The sequence below is a fragment of the Melospiza georgiana genome, chromosome 24 (assembly GCF_028018845.1).
Source record: "Melospiza georgiana isolate bMelGeo1 chromosome 24, bMelGeo1.pri, whole genome shotgun sequence".
Classification (NCBI taxonomy): domain Eukaryota; kingdom Metazoa; phylum Chordata; class Aves; order Passeriformes; family Passerellidae; genus Melospiza; species Melospiza georgiana.
In genome coordinates, this window is record NC_080453.1 from 5,634,482 (window position 1) to 5,652,050 (window position 17,569).

At 48.6% G+C, this 17,569-nt stretch overlaps 1 protein-coding gene across 4 annotated transcripts; it reads left to right on the top strand.

Moving 5' to 3' along the window:
- The first annotated feature begins 478 nt into the window (after window positions 1-478).
- INPP5B (inositol polyphosphate-5-phosphatase B) lies at window positions 479-17,287 on the top strand. Of its 4 annotated transcripts, none has more exons than XM_058040394.1 (22): window positions 479-585; window positions 1,427-1,506; window positions 1,844-1,941; window positions 2,309-2,338; window positions 2,846-2,956; window positions 5,736-5,829; window positions 6,718-6,888; window positions 8,019-8,120; window positions 8,504-8,618; window positions 9,194-9,310; window positions 9,603-9,790; window positions 10,768-10,879; window positions 11,033-11,142; window positions 12,017-12,152; window positions 12,644-12,754; window positions 13,377-13,539; window positions 13,693-13,928; window positions 14,119-14,232; window positions 14,529-14,613; window positions 14,921-15,048; window positions 15,694-15,805; window positions 17,105-17,287. In XM_058040394.1, the coding sequence occupies exons 1-22, from the start codon at window positions 529-531 to the stop codon at window positions 17,227-17,229; spliced, it is 2,595 nt and encodes an 864-aa protein (XP_057896377.1). In that variant the 5' UTR covers window positions 479-528; the 3' UTR covers window positions 17,230-17,287. The 4 variants fall into 4 exon arrangements, with proteins under 4 accessions (XP_057896377.1, XP_057896378.1, XP_057896379.1 ...); XM_058040395.1 differs by having other exon boundaries at window positions 5,739-5,829; XM_058040396.1 differs by lacking the exons at window positions 479-585; window positions 1,427-1,506 and adding an exon at window positions 1,529-1,696.
- Window positions 17,288-17,569: the final 282 nt, after the last annotated feature.

A 17,569-nucleotide genomic window follows, 5' to 3' on the forward strand; every position in this document is an offset into this window, starting at 1 on the left:
GAGCTACACACGTCTGGACAGTGCAGAAAGCTCTGGTGGTATTTGACAGCACCTACTCCCACACTCCGCATTAATTAATTTGAATAACGGCTTTGTGCTGGGCCGTCTTGATATTCAACAAAAAAGAAAATAAAATTCAAGGGGCTACTAAAAAATTAATTCAAGGGGCTACTAAAAAGATAATTCAAGGGGCTACTAAAACCAAGAGCATCTCGCGCTTTTCCGTGGAAATGATCCTTTCCCATGCCTGCCGAGCCCAGCGTTCCCCCTCTCAGTCCCCCTTTCCTTCCGGGAGGGGCCGCCCGCCTTCGGGCCGTGCCGTGCCGTGCCGTGCCTCCCCCGTGCTCCGCATCCCTCCGCGCAGGACCCGCCCGGCCGCCGTCCGTGCCGGGCCAGGCCGCTCCCGCCGGTGCTCCCCGTTATTTCCGGCCGCTCCCGGGGCGATACCGGAGCGGCGGCGGGGGCGGCCCCGGGGGGGGGGAGCCGCGCTCATCGCGCAGCGGCCGGGACAGGCTCCGGCTGCCGGCCATGGACCAGTCGGTGGCCATCCAGGAGAGCCTGGCGGCGGGGGCGACCTGCCGGATCGTATCCTTCCATCGGCGCCGCGGTGGCGGTGCTGCCGCGCTCCCAGCTCCGGGCTGGCCCCGTCCCCTCCCTCCCGTTCGCTGCCGCTGCTTCCTCCCACTGTCCCCATCGCTCCCAGCTCCGGCCTGTCCCCGTTGCTCCCAGCTCCGGCCTGTCCTCCCCGTGGCTCCCTCCGGGCTGTCCCCATCGCTCCCAGCTCCAGGCTGTCCCCGTAGCTCCCAGCTCCGGGCTGGCCCCGTCCCCTCCCTCCCGTTTGCTGCCGCTGCTCCTTCCCGCAGTCCCCGTAGTTCCCTCCGCTCCGTCCCCGCTTCCTCCGCTCCATCCCCACTCCCTCCGCTCCATCCCCGTTCCCTCCGCTCCATCCCCGTTCCCTCCGTTCCCTCCCCGTACCCCCCGCTCCATCCCCGCTCCCTCCGCTCCATCCCCGTTCCCTCCGTTCCCTCCCCGTTCCCCCCGCTCCATCCCAGCTCCCTCCGCTCCGTCCCCGCTCCCTCCGCTCCATCCCCGCTCCTTCCGTTCCCTCCCCGTTCCCTCCCCGTTCCCCCCGCTCCATCCCCGCTCCCTCCGTTCCCTCCCCGCTCCATCCCCGCTCCCCCCGCTCCATCCCCGCTCCCTCCGCTCCATCCCCGCTCCCTCCGTTCCCTCCCCGTTCCCTCCGTTCCCTCCCCGTCCCCCCCGCTCCATCCCCGCTCCCTCCGCTCCATCCCCGTTCCCTCCGCTCCATCCCCGCTCCCTCCGCTCCGTCCCCGCTCCCTCCCGCCGGTCCCCGCCCCGATCTCCGCTCTCCCCGCCGCGTCCCCGCTCCCGTTGCTGCCCCACGGTTCCTTGACCCGCGGCCCAGGCTGTGCAGGCGCTGCTGCCCTCGGGGGACAGCGTGGAGAGCCGGCTGCTGGGCCTGGTGGAGTGCCGCGGGCACCACGCGTGGGTACCGGAGCATGGGGCGGGCAGGGAAAGCACCCAGAGAGCTCAGGGGAGCCTCGTGAGATCCCCTTCCCATCCCAAGGGCTGCGGTCCAGTTTGAACGTGGTGCCTTGATGCTATGGGTGCTCAGAGAGAAGCCCCATGAGCTGCTCCGCCCTGCAGACGCATTATTTAAGCGATGGGGGAGCAGGTGGGTGGGCACTGAGCTCAGGAGTCGGTCTGGGATTTGCATGGGGCTGTGTGAGCCGGTGCTGCGGGGTGGGACGGGTGTGGGTTTGCCTTTGTCAGACACGCAGAGCTGAGGAGGCTCTGCCCCCGTGCTGCCCTGTGCCTGCAGGATCTATGTGTACACCCACCGGCGGATGGCCATCACAGCTGAGGACGTCTGGCTGGAGAGAGTGATCCCCATCACTGATGAGTTTGCCGTGGAAGAAGGTACTGACACACTGTCAGTCCCAAAGACTGGGATGAAGGGGTTTGGTGTCATATTCTGCTCTCCTGCTTCCTGAAATTTGCAATTTATTCTGCTGTCCTGCTTCCTGAAATTTGCAACCTATTCTGCCTTCACGTTTTTCAAGTTTGCTATCTTTGGTGAAAGTTGTGCACCACATGGCATTTCTGGCAGGGCCCTGTGAGGAGCAGAGTGCCTCTGTCCCACCAGGCCCCAGCCACAGCCCCTGCCCCCAGGTTTGTTCCGCCTGCCTCTGTTCCTGCAGGGAATATTTGGAGTTTGGAGAAGGATCAGTGTGGTTGGCAAATCTGTCGTTTTAGCTTTCAACTGAACTTTGTCTTACTTTTGCAGTTGTACTGGACAGTGACCTTCACGTCATTGGTGAGTTTTGTGGTTGCTTTAGTCCTGCATTACAGGTGCTCTGGGGCCTGGGCCAGCTCTGGGGCGGGACTGGGGGGTTCTTGGCCCCAGAGGAGGTGACTGGGGAGGGGTTGTGCCCTGCTGGGGCAGTTTCCATGCTGCTGGCCATTCTTACCTGCTGCTAATGAGCATTGCCAGCCCCATTCCACAAAGGGAACTAATTTTCCATATGTCTTTAAACTGCTGCTGGAGGATTCATTATTATCCCTGAACAAGCAGAATAAAAATATTATAAATTATAATTTTTATATTTTAAGCGGCATTCTCACGTAAAACTTTGGAAAGCAAGATGGTAGGAAGGCATGGGGAGATGTTGCCAAGGGCTGCGTGCATGTGCACACAGACTGTGGCAGAGCTCAGTTTGGGAAGGTTTGTCGGGAGACACGCTCAGTTTGGGAAGGTTTGTCAGGAGACGCTCTCAGGTTTGTCAGCACGACCCACTGGAGTTTTCTCTCCCGGTGTCCGCAGGCTCGGACGTGACGGTGCAGATGGGCTCAGCGGACGATCGGCTCACAGTGCAGCTGCCCTTCGGCTCCCACACGCGCACCTTCCTGCAGGAGCTCAGCAGGTGCAGCGCAGGTACGAGCTCCCTGTGGATGGCTCGGGTCCCTTCGGGTGCAGCTGCGGCGTCTGTCCGTCCGTCCGTCCGTCCCTCCCGCGTGTGGAGGAGCGGGGCCGGCCTCTCCCTGCTGGAACTCGTTCAGCACTGCCGTGGCTCTCCATTCCCGGCCGTGAGCACCCCGGCAGCGACGCTCGGTGTTCCGGGGCCAGCGGCAGCGGCGGCTCCGCGGGCCCGAGCCCGGGCGGGCGCGGCTGCGGCTGGGGGGGCGGATCGGGGCGGGCTGGGGCGGGCGCTGGGGCCGGGCCGGGGCCGGGGCCGGGGCACCGAGCTGCGGCGATGTCCGCGGGCGGGCGGCCCCGCCGAGGTGAGCGCGGGGACCCGCCGGGGTGGGTCTGTGTGTCCGTCTGTCCGTCTGTCTGTCTGGGCGGGGAGGCGCGGCCGGGGCAGGGCTGAGTGCCCGCCCGGTGCTGCCGGAGCTCCGCGGCGCGGCCGGGGCCGAGAGGCGGCTCTGGGGCAGCTCCGGCACCGCTCTGGGGCCGCTCCGAGGCCGCTCCGAGGCAGCTCCGGGACCGCTCTGGAGCAGCTCCGCGGCAGCTCCGGGGCAGCTCCGCCGCGGGCAGCGGGCTCGGAGCTGCTGCCGGGCACTGACCGCCGGGGCTCCGCTGGTTTCGCCGCCCGGTGCCCGCCCGGTGCCCGCCCCGTGCGCCCGGGTCGGCTCCGCCGGCTCTTCCGGCGCCTCCTCCGCTGGCCCCGCCGCTCCCCGGGCTCGGTGGTTTCCCGCTTTGCGAAGGTTCAGAGCTAAGGCAGTTCCTGGAAGTCAGTGTGGGGTTCAGAACCCGAATGTTGGCGTTTTGTTGTACCCTGCTGCTCTGGTTGCATGAAAGGCTAATCTAATTCCCCCCTTTGGATGCTAAGCATGAATCCTGTTTATCCAGGAGATATGATACGTTTTCCTGCTGTTCTGTAATATCACTGCACATATTTAGTATTAATGCCTTTATTACTGCTTGGATCTCATTTAACTGCAAATCCTGTGCAATGGAGACCTCCTGTAATCTCTGCATGTTGCTCTGCATTTCTGTGCTCGGTTCAATTATCGAACAAGGTCATTCCACTTCAGAGTGCTACCATATAGATTCCTCTGGCTACAGAAATCTATGGCTAGGTATAAACATATCTAAAGGAAACAGCCTTTTTCCAAAGCTAATCTCTTTCTTAGGAGAATCCTATCTAAAGCTGATTTCTGCCCATCGGTTAGGATGTGAGGTGTGATGTAACTCTGATCTTTGGATCAGGCAGGAGTTGTGACAGCAGCAGGGTCACACACCTTTCCATTCTGCAGTAATGCCTTCTGCACAATGGTGAGTGGCATGGACCCATGTAGGTAGGTAGTAAAGCCTAAAAGGAATCTGCTCTTTTCTTGGCACAAAAGTGACCATTGTCCATTGAGGTGAAGGTTCAGGTTGGTTCCTGTCACTGACTCTCAAGGGATGTTGCATGGCTGTTAGTGGGAGAGGCTGCAGAGATCCAAAGAGCAGTAATTGAACTCTCAACACCCATGGAGAAATTGCTGTGTCCCTGGAATGTGATGCCCACATTTCCAGTGCATCTCTGTGTGCTCCTGCTCAGTTCTGCTTGACTTGAGCTGTGTGATCTGCAGTGAGGTTTCAGTCATGTGCTCTGCTGCGTCCAGGCTCTGATAAATCCTCTTACACAGTCTATTCTCAGAAGGCTCCTGGGCAGAGGAGGTTATCCAGGCTGAGAATTTGGCCACTTCTTGTCATCTGGTTTGTGTCCCGAGGGCCTGGGTGAAGTACTGCAAGTTCTATTTCTGTTGTGTGCTCGTGTTCTGCAGAATGTTCTGTGACAGCAATAACATCTTAATTTTTTCTGGGTTGTGTTCACTGGAGGAGAAGCTCAGCTGAATGCCTAGAACCCAACAGTCTTAACAATTTCTACACCATCCTTAGATTTGTGTGCTGAGGAGCATGATTTTAAGATTGCTGGTTTTGCATCTCAAACACAGAGCCCTCCCCCAGAACCCTCTTTTTTAACTGTTATTTTGCAACTTGTAGGAGCAGAATATTGTAACTGAAACAAAGTGCTGAAAGACCAGTCAGATTTTGCTAAGGTAGTGTGATGTGTTTGGTGTCACTGCTGTGGTTAGTTCGATTTGTGTGGTAGCAGCCCTGTGACTCTTTTAGGAACGTGCAGTTTGCTTTGGGGCAGATGTTTCTGCTGAGGTTCAGTGGCTCCCTGGTGTGACTCTTGATGGCCCTTGACACCTGTCCCTTGCTGGGTATTTGCAGATATACCCAGCAAGATAGGCAGAAACCCTTTAAATGGAACTCTGGGTTTTGGTTTTATCCCCTTTCCCCCCCTTTCTTTGTACTTCCTGTCTTGCTTCAGAAAGGAAAAATCTGCTATTAACATAAATTTTTCAGATTCCTGGGGGTAAAGCTCTGGATTTTGTGCTGTTAAGTCCTGCTTCAGCTTAGCTGTAAAGGAGAGGCAGCAGCAAGTGCTCCCACAGAGGACAGTGCTGTTCTCTGTGGCTCCTGTAGTTCCTTCCTCTGCTGCATCACCACACAACACTTGGGTCAGAGTAAGCTAAATCTGTCAGATAGCTGCAAGAGAGACTGTGGGGTACTTTGTTTTTCCACACACAAATCTAAATTATTTTCTGCCCACAGATTTTTTGCCAGTGTTTACATAAGCGTGTTGATAAATGGAAGAACACTTTGTGTTTAAAGTGAAACTTTTTGTTGGGTGTTTTTTTGTTCTTTTCTCCTCTAGAAGTGGTTGGCTCTGAAGGTGTCAAACAAAATGGGAAAAAAGCTGCAGGCAGTCAGAGCTGCAGCCACGACAGCACTGATAGAAGCTCTCCCAGGTCAGTGCACAGAGGTGGGGTACTCTATAGAAGCTGTCAGCTTTTTAAAATGAGAATTTGCAGGTTTTAGTTAAAAGAGAAAAAAGTTCAGCATAAGCTTGCTGTCAAAACATTAGTGGAAATTTCATTCCACTCCCTCTCCCTACAATCCTCCCTGTTTGGGCCTATTTTGGTTGTTTAGTGGGACAGGACCTGCTAGCATTGTTTATTTTTAATTCAGAGAGCTTTGGCTTAGAGCCACTGTGTCTCATAGATACACTCTTAAAATGTTACAGTTTGATTTTCCAGTTCCCAGGACTTTGTGGACCCTGCTGCAAATCATTCAGAGTCTGTCCATGTGCTGTCCTTGGCACTGGTATGCTGCCCTTACATTTATACCATCCCATTGCTGCTGGGAATTCCCAAGCTGGGGCATTATTCCTTTGCAAAAGGAGTTTGCAGAGCCAGGAGACACAAAATAAAACCACCTCTACCTCCACCCACTCTGGGCAGAGTTGGAATATTTCCAGCAGAAGGTTTTATAAACAAACACAGCTCTTCATTCCTGGCTGAGGCACAGGGAGATGAGATTTGCCTCTCCTTGCTGCAGTAAGCAGGGAAGATGTTCAGTTTTTGTATCATTTTCCAGGTGTAAGGCCTGCTCTGCATCAACAGGCTGCACCAGGATGGTGAAAAGCATTTGTTATTTTAGTTAACTAAACTGGTTTTGTCTGGAGATCTCAGCCCTGCTAAGAAATGCTCTTTTCAGTCTTCTTGGCTTATCCCAAATGTTACCTGCCTTTAGTGAACAGTCAGAAAAATGTGAATTAAGGCCTCAGTGGCAGAAATATGCTGGTTAGGGTGTGGGGATAGCCTGGACTTCACCTGTGGTTTTGCTTTCATTTGCAGGCAAAACAAAGCCAAACCTGAAGTGAGAACGGAGCAGGTCCGGGCCTCGCGTGTCATGGCTTCGAACAAGGCCTCAATCTTATCAGAGCCCAAGTTTGGGCTCCGAGATACTATTGTTAAATCCCAGCTTTTACAAATGCAGGACTCCTACACACACATCCAGAACTACAGGTAATGAGCATTCCTGAGAAGAACTTATTTTGTGGGCTGTAACTGAGCACAGACTGTCGGAATAACTCATCTGTTGTTTCGTCCTGTGTCCCCACAAACAGAAAATTCTGTAGAAAAGTATAATCCATACTTTCCAGAATAGTTTTCTTTCCACCTTTAGATGTGAGCAGAGCAGAATTTCATTAATGTCTCATTCTTCATGGTTCTTGTGGAGGAAATGCCCTTTTTGAAATCACTTTATTTTGGTGCTTTTTTTAGACAGTGTCTGGAAATGCATCCAGCCTTTTCCCTCTCCATTTCTGTCCAATGCTTATCCATGTAGTTGTTCCAACAAGCTCATAAGAAAGAGCTTGAATGAAATACATAATTAGGACCAAAACTTTACTGTGTTTGAAATAATTTTATGCATCTCAGTCTGCAAATTTATCATTTAAAGCTGCTACTGCACAGAAATTTATCATTTCAAGCTGCACCCTCCTACAGCCTTATTTCTGTTTTTTCTTTAACACTTTGTGTATAACAACATGTCCTTCTGTTAAAATACATCTGTAAAGGTGCAGCTGTAGTTAGATAATTTTAGGTATTTAAACTTTGTCACCTTTCTTAATTTTCCCTGGCAACACATTAGTTATATAGAACTATATTAGTTATATAGTTATATATATATATATGGTTATATATATATATATATGATTGTGTATATATATAACCATAAATATGGTTTTTTATGGTTAAATATAATATGGTTATATTTATTAAACATAATATGGTTAATAAACAAACTGGCTAATAGCTGTGCTGTTTCCTGGGATAATAATTTTAGAGATTTAAACAATGTCACCTTTCTTAATTTTCCCTGGCAACACGTTAGTCATATAGAACATTATTTATGGTTAATAAACATAATATGGTGAATAAGGAATAAGTTATATATTAGTTATATATAAATATATAAATATATATATATAACCATAAATATGGTTATTTATGGTTAAATATAATATGGTTATATTTATTAAACCCAATATGGTGAATAAACAAACTAGTTAACAGCAGTGCTGTTTGCTGGGCTCTGCAGGGAGTTTTCTCTCCCAGTTTGCAGCTCTGGGGTGCTGTCACTGTCTTTGCAGGGTTTTTGTGGGCACATACAACGTGAATGGGCAGTCACCCACGGAGAGCCTGCAGCCCTGGCTGAGGTGTGATGCTGAGCCTCCAGACATTTACTGTGTGGGGTGAGTGTCTGTCCCTGGCCACCCTCGCTGACCTGGGCTCTGCAGGAGGGTCTGTCACCCAGAGGAGCTCAGCCAGGACACCACAGCAATGTTGGCACTGGTGCAGTGCATGCACAGCTCCAGGGTGGGTGTGTCACAGCCTGTGAGGGTTGTTGGTCTGGTAGGGTTTGGCCTCTCAGTGTTGCAAAATCCTAAATGCCATCTGATGTAATAATGACAGCAGTTGAGCTTAACATTTGACATACATCTACAATCAGCGAAACTAAATTTGAGTTTTCAGTTATGAATTTAGTGAGTATAAGCTGATTTAGTTCTTTCCCAGAGAAGGGGTTGGAGAGCTATAAACAAGTGCATGCATCCATGGGTTCCTTCCTCTAACACAGTTTCCAGGAGCTTGATCTGACTAAAGAAGCCTTCTTTTTCAATGACACACCGAAGGAAGAAGAATGGTTTAAAGCTGTAACTGATAGTCTTCACCCAGATGCCAAATATGCAAAGGTAAATGTGGCTTTTGGGGAGGTTTGAGTGTGGGATCGTTTCCCACTTTTCCCACTCTTTTCCCTTCGCTTTCTCTTGTTCCCAATGCTGTGTCTTCAGAGGCTGTGCAGGTTTTTAGGTGGTGAGGCAGGGGCAGGATGGGGAACAGAGCCAGGCTTCCCTACTTAAAGGGAGCTTCTGCTGTCTTGGGGAAGGAGAATAGGAAGTTCTGTACCTTCTTCCATGTCTGCCTATAGTGTGTGGTGAAATGATTTGTGAAGGTATTTTGGTAGGAATATTGCTTTTGTTTTGGCTCCTGCTCCATAGGTCTGCTTCATCTCTTGTCTCTGTTGTTGACGGGAATTTCCTCCCATGTGTCTGTGCTGTAGCTCTTGCTTTGGGCTTCAACTTCCTTCACTGATGCTGCTCCCAGCTCCTTCCTGTTGCTCCCAGCTCCTTCCAAATGTGCTCTTGGGGGCCTGTGCCCTGGATGATCCTGAAACTTCCTCTTTGGTGACCCATGTTGTGGATGGATGTGCCTTCTCTCGGCACACCTCTTCCACTGCAGCATGGAATGGACTGGGTGTGTTTTTCAGGTGAAGCTTGTGAGGCTGGTGGGGATCATGCTCCTGCTGTATGTGAAGGCAGAACTGGCTCTGAACATCTCTGAGGTGGAAGTTGAGACTGTGGGGACTGGAATCATGGGGAGGATGGTAAGAATGGCAAATAAAAAGGGGTGAGATTTGGAAGAGCCCCTCTCCTTGGATGCGTGGTTATTTCTCCAGCTGAGGGCTGATTCTAGAAGCAGAGAGTCCTATCCCCATGCCAGCTCAGGGCACTGCCAGCTGTGCACAAATGTTCAAAGCAATCACTAATTAGCATTTTCAGCCTATTCCTTCCTCTGGAATTAAACACTCTGCCTCAAAATCTTCTGGCTTGTCCACTGCTAGTAATTCATCTGCTGTGTAGAAGCTTCTGATTAATATCTTCATCTTCCTCTTTCAGGGTAACAAAGGTGGTGTTGCCATCAGGTTTAAATTCCACAACACCAGCGTGTGCATTGTGAACTCTCACCTGGCAGCTCACACGGAGGAATACGAGCGGAGGAACCAGGACTTCAAGGACATCTGCTCCAGGATGCAGTTCTGCCAGTCTGACCCAAACCTGCCCCCTCTCACCATTGGCAAGCACGAGTATGCTTCCCCTGTGGCTGTGGGAGTGATGGGATGTGCAAGGGAGCACTCTGAGAATGTGCTGGGGGGTGAGGAGGGGGCCCAGTGCCATAAACCTCAGCTGGAGGGGCCACAAAAGCTTTACCTGGTTTGGACAGGTCACTTGTCACCTTATGCTCTCCCAAAACCTTGTTTTATTCTCAAGCCTGGAGTGAGGATGGGGCAGGAATAAGCACTGACTTCCCCAGCTGTGGGATTCAGTCACTGTGGAGCAATAACAGCAGCAGTCATGAAGGGATGGTGACAAGCATGCAGAACAGTGCTAAATAATGGCAAAACCAGAAAAGATAGCTTTTCTCTTAAGTTTCCACTGTTGTGATTCCTGATGAGAGCAGCTCAGCAGAGGGGTGTCACTTGTCACCTTATGCTTCCCCAAACCTTGTTTTATTTTCAAGCCTGGAGTGGGGATGGGGCAGGAATAAGCACTGACTTCCCCAGCTGTGGGATTCAGTCACTGTGGGTTAATAACCACAATAATAACTGCACCAGTTATGAAGGGATAGTGACAAACATGCAGAACAGTGATTAATAATGGCAAAAATACAAAAGGTAGCTTCTCTTTATTTTAAATTTCCACTGTTGTTATTCCTGATGAGAGCAGCTCAGCAGAGGGGTGTCACTTGTCACCTTATGCTCTCCCAAGCCTTGTTTCATTCTCAAGCCTGAAGTGAGGATGGGGCAGGAATAAGCACTGACTTCCCCAGCTGTGGGATTCAGTCACTGTGGAGCAATAACAGCACCAAAGTGATTAATAATGGCAAAAATACAAAAGGTAGCTTTTCTTTTAAGTTTCCACTGTTGTTATTCCTGAGGAGAGCAGCTCAGCAGAGGGGTTGTGATGGGAAGAGCCCCAGAGCTGCAGAGTGGAGCTGCTGTCCATGGCTGAGCTCTGGGGCAGCTTCAGGCCTCTGCACATTGTGGTTTATGTTCTCTTTCAGTGTCATCCTGTGGCTGGGGGACCTCAATTACCGTCTGGAGGAGCTGGATGTGGCAAAAGTGAAGCAGCTTGTAGAGGAGAAAGCATTTCCAGAGCTTTGCCAGTATGACCAGGTACTGCTGTCCCACCTGCACATGGTGCTGAGGGTGCTCAGTACAAGCCACACAACTCCTTGGCCTTTTCTGTGCTCATTGTCTCCCTTTACTCCATATGGAAATTGTGCTTGAGATTATCTAAAATTAATGTTTTCATCTTTTCTTTTGTAGCTGAAGAGGCAAATGAAGGCAAATGCAGCCTTTGAAGGCTTCACAGAAGGACAGATCTCTTTCCAGCCAACATACAAGTATGATGCTGGCTGTGATGACTGGGACACAAGGTACAGTGATTGTCTCAGATGTGATGTACAAATGGCTGATGTTATCACTGAGGGAAGTAAAAACAAGGCTAAAAAGTATTGCAGGTCTAATGGCTGTAAATAGGAACAGTTCTGAAATTATTTCTGGTTCTCTCCCTTCACTCCAAAATTCATCTCCTGTTTACATCTATTTACCTTGTTTTTCTCCTACAGCTATTTGTCAGATATTCCTAATATTTTTTTCCCAGTAATAATCCTGTTAGGTTTCCTCTTAGAGGTAATTTATTAACAAAGTTAATGAATCCTTTTAGCTAGTTTAATTCTTTTTTAGTTTGTTGGGTTTTCCCCCAAGCAAAATATTTAGGATCTCATTTTTGCTGCTCTCTGCTGTACCTGCTCAGATGGGACCAGCCAGGGTTGATGTGAAATTAACTGTGCTCCTCTTCAAAAGCCTTCAAGAACCATCCTTTTTGTAATGCTCTATACACAGAGCAGCTCCTCTAAGCAAACCAGAAACTTCAGCTGCAAGTGCAGAAATCAAATCTGTGCAGCTGTCAGTGAAAACAATAAATGCAAACTTTAAATGCAGAGCCTGAGTTCTTATTTTTCATGGCTCTCATGGTCAAAAATACCTGAGTATTGCTTGTATGTTAATTGTACCTTGCACCTTTGAAGAAGTGGGAAGTAAAGCATGAGCTAGAGATACCTTAGTAGATTCTCAGAGTGTCTACTTATACTGTACACTCAAAACTTTTTATATCTATGTGAAGAAACTGTTAAAAATGCCACTTTGATAGGGAGTGAGCTCCAGCCATGGGAGGAAAGCTCTGGGTGAGCAGAGTTCTGCCCAGTGTTGTTTCTGTGCCTGAAAATGGTGATTTTCCCCCTGTTTTAGTGAGAAGTGTCGTGTTCCAGCCTGGTGTGACCGGATCCTCTGGAAAGGGCAGAACATTGCCCAGCTGAGCTATCGCAGCCACATGGCTCTGAAGCTCAGTGACCACAAACCAGTGAGCTCTGTGTTTGACATTGGGGTAAGTTTGTCAGTGCTGGATGAGGTAACTCTGCTGGCCTCATTTCCTGCGTGCTGATTTCTCTCTCCTGCTTTTGTGGCATCCACAGGGAACAATGGCTTGAAAGATGGGCTGGATCAGATATGGAGATGGGATTGTTGACCACACTGAGCAAGGGTTGTGTAAATGATACTGCAGTTAAGCCTGAATATTTGCCAGTGTTCTTTGGGAACACAGTAGTGTCTTATCAAACATCTTATTTTTTCTGAGGGAAAAAAAAGGTTGATCTAGCAGTGACTGAGTGACTCTTGTTGGTTATGGCAAAGTTCTTTTACTGGTGGATCATGAGAAGATGTTGGAGATTAGTGCTCCAAACAGCTCTGCCCATTCCCTGTGTCGTACACCCCAGTGTGCTGCCAAAATCAAATGATTTCCCATGTTTGCAGCTGTGCTCCAGCTGTCCTGCAGAGGCACAGCCAGTGCTGGCTGGTGCAGTGTGTGTCCTTTTGCAGGTGAAGGTTGTGAACGAGGAGCTGTACAGAAAAGCCTTTGAGGAAATCGTGCGCTCCCTGGACAAGCTGGAGAATGCCAACATTCCCTCGGTGACACTGTCCCGCAGAGAGGTAGGGCATGGGCATGTGCCAGCACTCCCTGAGGGAACTGAGCAACCCCAGGCCCCAGCAGATCCTAGACCATTGGGTCTGGTTCCAAAAAGTGGAATATTTTGACTTCCAGCTGCTCTCTGTTTGCAAGCCCTAGGAATGTTTGCTCCTGTTTAGATGCTGTGAATTCCATTCACAGTCCAGGGGCTGAAACACAAGGTGTGTCATTCCCTGAGGTGGGAAGAGAGAAAGTAAAAAGGTGGTTTGTGACCCTTGCTCTGACTTGTGCTTCCAAACATAAAATGTAAAATTGTAAGGGTCTGGACAAGGTCACAAACCAGCATTTGCTTTGTGTGTTGGTACTATAAAGATAAGCCCAGGAGACTTTTGAGGCCACAGCTATCTCATTCTCAATTTTATTGTAGTTATTTGAGGGCAGCATTTGTTTCAAAGGGCCCCCTGATGGAGAGGACTTTGGCATTCAGAGTATGCACGTGTGATCCTCTGCAGTCTTGGAGGAGATGGGGTGGGAGCAAGGGGTTAATCTGCTTGTTTTACTGCTTAATAATTAAACCACAGAACAGGAATTGCTGCTCCAGCAAGGTGGAATTGGCTGATGATGCTGACTGACATTTGTTTCTAGATCCATTTTAAGGATGTTAAATACATGAAGCTGCAGGTAGAGAGGTTCACAATCCGCAATGGCCAAGTGCCCTGCCAGTTTGAATTTATCAGCAAACCAGATGAGAACACCTACTGCAAGGAGTGGCTGACTGCTAATCCCTGCAAGGGCTTCTTGCTCTCAGGTGAGCTGCTCCTTTTGTCTCATGTTCATGAGCTGATGTTGTCCCCTTCTGGCTCAGTTCCCTCCACACTTCTGAGAGTGCTGTGCCTCTTTGCAGCCTCTTGGTTTCATGCTGCTTGTAACTGAGTCTGGGCTTTTTATCATCTTCTGGCAGATGCTGAGATCACAGTTGAGCTGGAGGTGTTTGTTAATAAATCAACAGCTACTCGCTTGAACTCTGGAGAGGAAAAACTTGAAGATATCTTGGTCTTGCATCTTGTCAGAGGGAAGGATTATTTTCTATCCGTAACAGGCAACTATTTGCCAAGTTGCTTTGGCTCTCCCATCCATACACTCTGTTACATGAGGGAACCAATCCAGGACATGTCAGCAGAATCCATTCGGAGACTTGTGAGTTAAAGACAAGATTCCCTTCCAAACACACCAGAGCATTAAAACTAGATGCTAAGGCCTGTCTGTTTTTATTAAGAAGTCTCAATTCTCAGGTATAAGCTTTGTGAAGTATTTTTGCCGAGTTGAATAAGAGCTTGGCTAGCTACCTTTTGTTTGTCTCCCTCCTGCCCACACTGCCCTCCCTCAGACCCTGATGCCAGTAGACATGAGTGATGATCCTGTCGAGGATGAAAGGCCCATGGACATCCCAAAAGAGCTGTGGATGATGGTGGATCACTTGAACCGCAACGCTTCCCAGCAGGTTGGCACTGGAAACACAAAATGACACGTTTGCATTGGGTTAAGCTTTGAAGAAGATACTGGTCATAGCAATCACCATGAGCTGGGTGTGTTTGGCCAAAGGCCATGGGGGATAAGGGGTCCTGATGCCCCAGGTAGTAATGTGTGGTGCTAGTGATCATGTCTGTGTGTCCAAGTATCATCAAATTGGTGGTACCAGCAATTTGGAGAGAATTTCCAGGCAGATTATAAGGACGCTGCTCTATTTACACACAATTCTTCTATTTTCCTTGGACTGACACAGGGTTTTCTTTGCAGGAGGACCTGTTTCAGCAGCCAGGCCTCAGATCTGAATTTGAGCAAATCCGAGACTGTTTGGACACGGGAATGTACGATACTTTCTGTATCCTTTTACACTGATGTCCAGGAAGGCTCACCATGCCAGAGTGCCAAAACTGAGAGAGGTTTTTAAGCTGCTGTCTCTGCATTTCCTTGTGGCTCTGTTGTCATCCTCTGCTGAGTGCTGGCAGTGCTGGCAATGTCAGTGAATGACCCAAGTGCCCAACAGCTCTTGTGGAGGCCAGGGGTTCAACCCAAAGCTGTGAGCTGTGGGCAGAGTTCTGGGACACCTAACCCAAAGTTCATTTGTGTTTCAGCAGAAATAGGACCAGCCTAGGTCGTGCTGTGCTCTTCCTTAACCACTGGGTCAGTGGGCAGCAACCACTCAGTGGCAGAGGCCCTGCTGCTGTTCCTGGAGAGCCTCCCTGAGCCTGTCATCTGCTGCAGGTTCTACAGCTCCTGCCTGGAGAGCGCCAGCAACTACAGCCAGAGCTGCCAGGTACTGCTGGCTGCCCCAGGGACCTGCTCCAGTGCAGAGGGAGGGCAGCAAAGTGGCCTCTGGTGACACCAATTCCACGGGGAGGGCAGCAAAGTGGCCTTTGGTGACACCAATTCTATGGGGAGGGCAGCAAAGTGGCCTCAGTGACACCAGTTCAATGGGGAGGGCAGCAAAGTGGCCTTTGGTGATGCCAGTCCTTGAAGGAGGGCAGCAAAGTGGCCTTTGGTGACACCAATTCTATGGGGAGGGCAGCAAAGTGGCCTTTGGTGACACCAATTCTATGGGGAGGGCAGCAAAGTGGCCTCAGTGACACCAATTCCATGGGGAGGGCAGCAAAGTGGCCTCTGCTACACCAGTCACCCATTTTTACTTTCAGTAACTTAATCCTCTCTTAATAAAAATTATCTGGAACTGGTGATTTTAGGGTATAAAGAGCTGTTGGCACCTGCAGCCAGGGGGGTTTTGGGGGCAGCTGCAGCTGGAAGGCATTGCTGTGCCTGCAATGTAAATGTTGGAGTTTTTCCCTCCTCAGATTATCTCTGATCTACCAATGCTCCATAAAAAATGTGGGTTTTTTCCCTTCCTCAAATTATCTCTGACCTGCCAGTGCTCCATAAAAATGTGGAGTTTTTTTCCCCTCCTCAGATTATCGCTGACCTACCAGTGTTCCACAGAAATGTGTTTGAGTATCTGATGGCATTTCTACGAGAGCTACTGAAGAACTCAGGGAAAAACCATTTGGATGTGAATATTCTTGGTAAGGCCTGCAAAAATCTTTCTGTTCAGAGGGGCTGCACAAAACACTTCATTTCTGGGTGCAGTGGTGGCTTGTAGTGCTTTGAACCTTTTTTTATTAGCAAACAGTCCACAGAAAAGCAGGAATCTGGGAATCAACACAGAGATGTGGAGTGTGAAAAAAGCCAGTCGCTTCTTTTTAAAATTTTAAAAGTTTAATAGTAATAAAATGGTTATAAAATAGTAATACAATTAGAGTAGTAATAATTTGGACAATTTGAATTAGGACAATTTGAGACAATAGAAACAAAGAGTTATGGATGTCCAGGTACATTTTCTGGGCAGCACAAGCCTGAAAAAGGACCCACGTTAACAGAGGATTAACCCTTAAAAACAATAACCTGTTGCATATTCATACACCTCATACATGATGCATAAATTCCATTCAAACACAGGATTCTGTCTGGTCAGTGTCAACTTCTTCCTCTGAATCCTGACAGCCTCTTCAGGGCTGAGTGAGGCAGGAAGAAGTTTGTTTCTCCTGATAATAGGGCAATAAATTCTCTTTCTCTGAGAGATTGATGTGTCCTGTGGCTGCTATCTTGCTGCCAGTCCTTTCTTTAGGAAAAAAGTATCCTACATAACATGGTTTCTATTTTAACATTTTGTTATAACCTAAAATATATTTAACACACTACTTAAGAGAATTAATACAGCATCACTTTCTAACACAACATTCATTTTAATATTTGCAAGAAGCCAATGATAAAATACAAATTTTTCACACTGGGAAGAGAGCCTGGCTCGGGAGCAAGGCAGGATAAAGCTGATAATTCCCATGTGAAAAGTGTATATTATGTGGTTCTACGCAGATATTTACTATAAGTATTGTGTTGTATTGATTAGTAGTGCTGTATTAACATTTTAATAGCATGGTAAATGTAGTTTTGTAGTTAAAAGGTAACTTTTGTGGTTAAAATAGGACCTGTCTTTTCACTGGCACACAGTGAGAGCAGGACATCCAGGGATTCTGGTGTGAAAAACGCCAATCACATGTTTTTAAAAATTTAAAAGTTTAATAGTAATAAAATGGTTATAAAAATAGTAATACAATTAGAGTCATAATAATTTGGACAATTAGGATTTAGGACAATATGAGACAATAGAAACAAAGAGTTACGGACGTCCGTAACGCAGTACTTAAGAGAATTAACACAGCATAACTTTCTAACACAACACATACAATATTCACTTGAATATTTGCCAAAATTTAATGATAAAATATGCATTTTTTTTTCACATTTCTGTGCTTTCCCCACAGCCAGCGTGTTCGGGGGGTTGTTACTGCGGCCTCCTCCTGGCCACCCCACGCCCGACATCGCCGAGAAGAGGAAAGCTCAGCAATTTATCCAACAATTCCTCGTCAGGGAAGAGGATTTGCCATGACACAGTTCTATCTGACTTGTAGACACTGAATTACTGTAAAAAAAATATTTTTTGTACATTATACCGGCACTTTTTTTTTTTTTTTGATATCACGGTGTTTTATACAATCTGTTGCTTTCGAAGATCAGGCAGTTTGACACCTGATTACGCTGTAAAGTACATGAAGCTTCCCAATAAGCTGTATGTAGACGAGATAAAAAAAAAAACAACAAAACAAAACAAGAGAGGCGATATTTACACTGTATTTTATTTAACTTGTTAAAACGACGAGAGTTTTTAAATCACTGTATTTAAATAAAAAGATCTTTGCGCGGCGCTCGGTGTCGCTGAGGGCCGTGAG

What these genes read in the sequence shown, in the direction of transcription:
- INPP5B (XM_058040394.1), top strand. Translation starts at nt 529, where the DNA reads ATGGACCAGTCGGTGGCCATCCAGGAGAGCCTGGCGGCGGGGGCGACC. An exon ending in CGGGGGCGACCTGCCGGATC is followed by an intron (nt 586 to 1,426) that starts GTATCCTTCCAT and finishes CCCGCGGCCCAG; the next exon opens with GCTGTGCAGGCGCTGCTGCC. An exon ending in CCAGACATTTACTGTGTGGG is followed by an intron (nt 8,121 to 8,503) that starts GTGAGTGTCTGT and finishes CCTCTAACACAG; the next exon opens with TTTCCAGGAGCTTGATCTGA.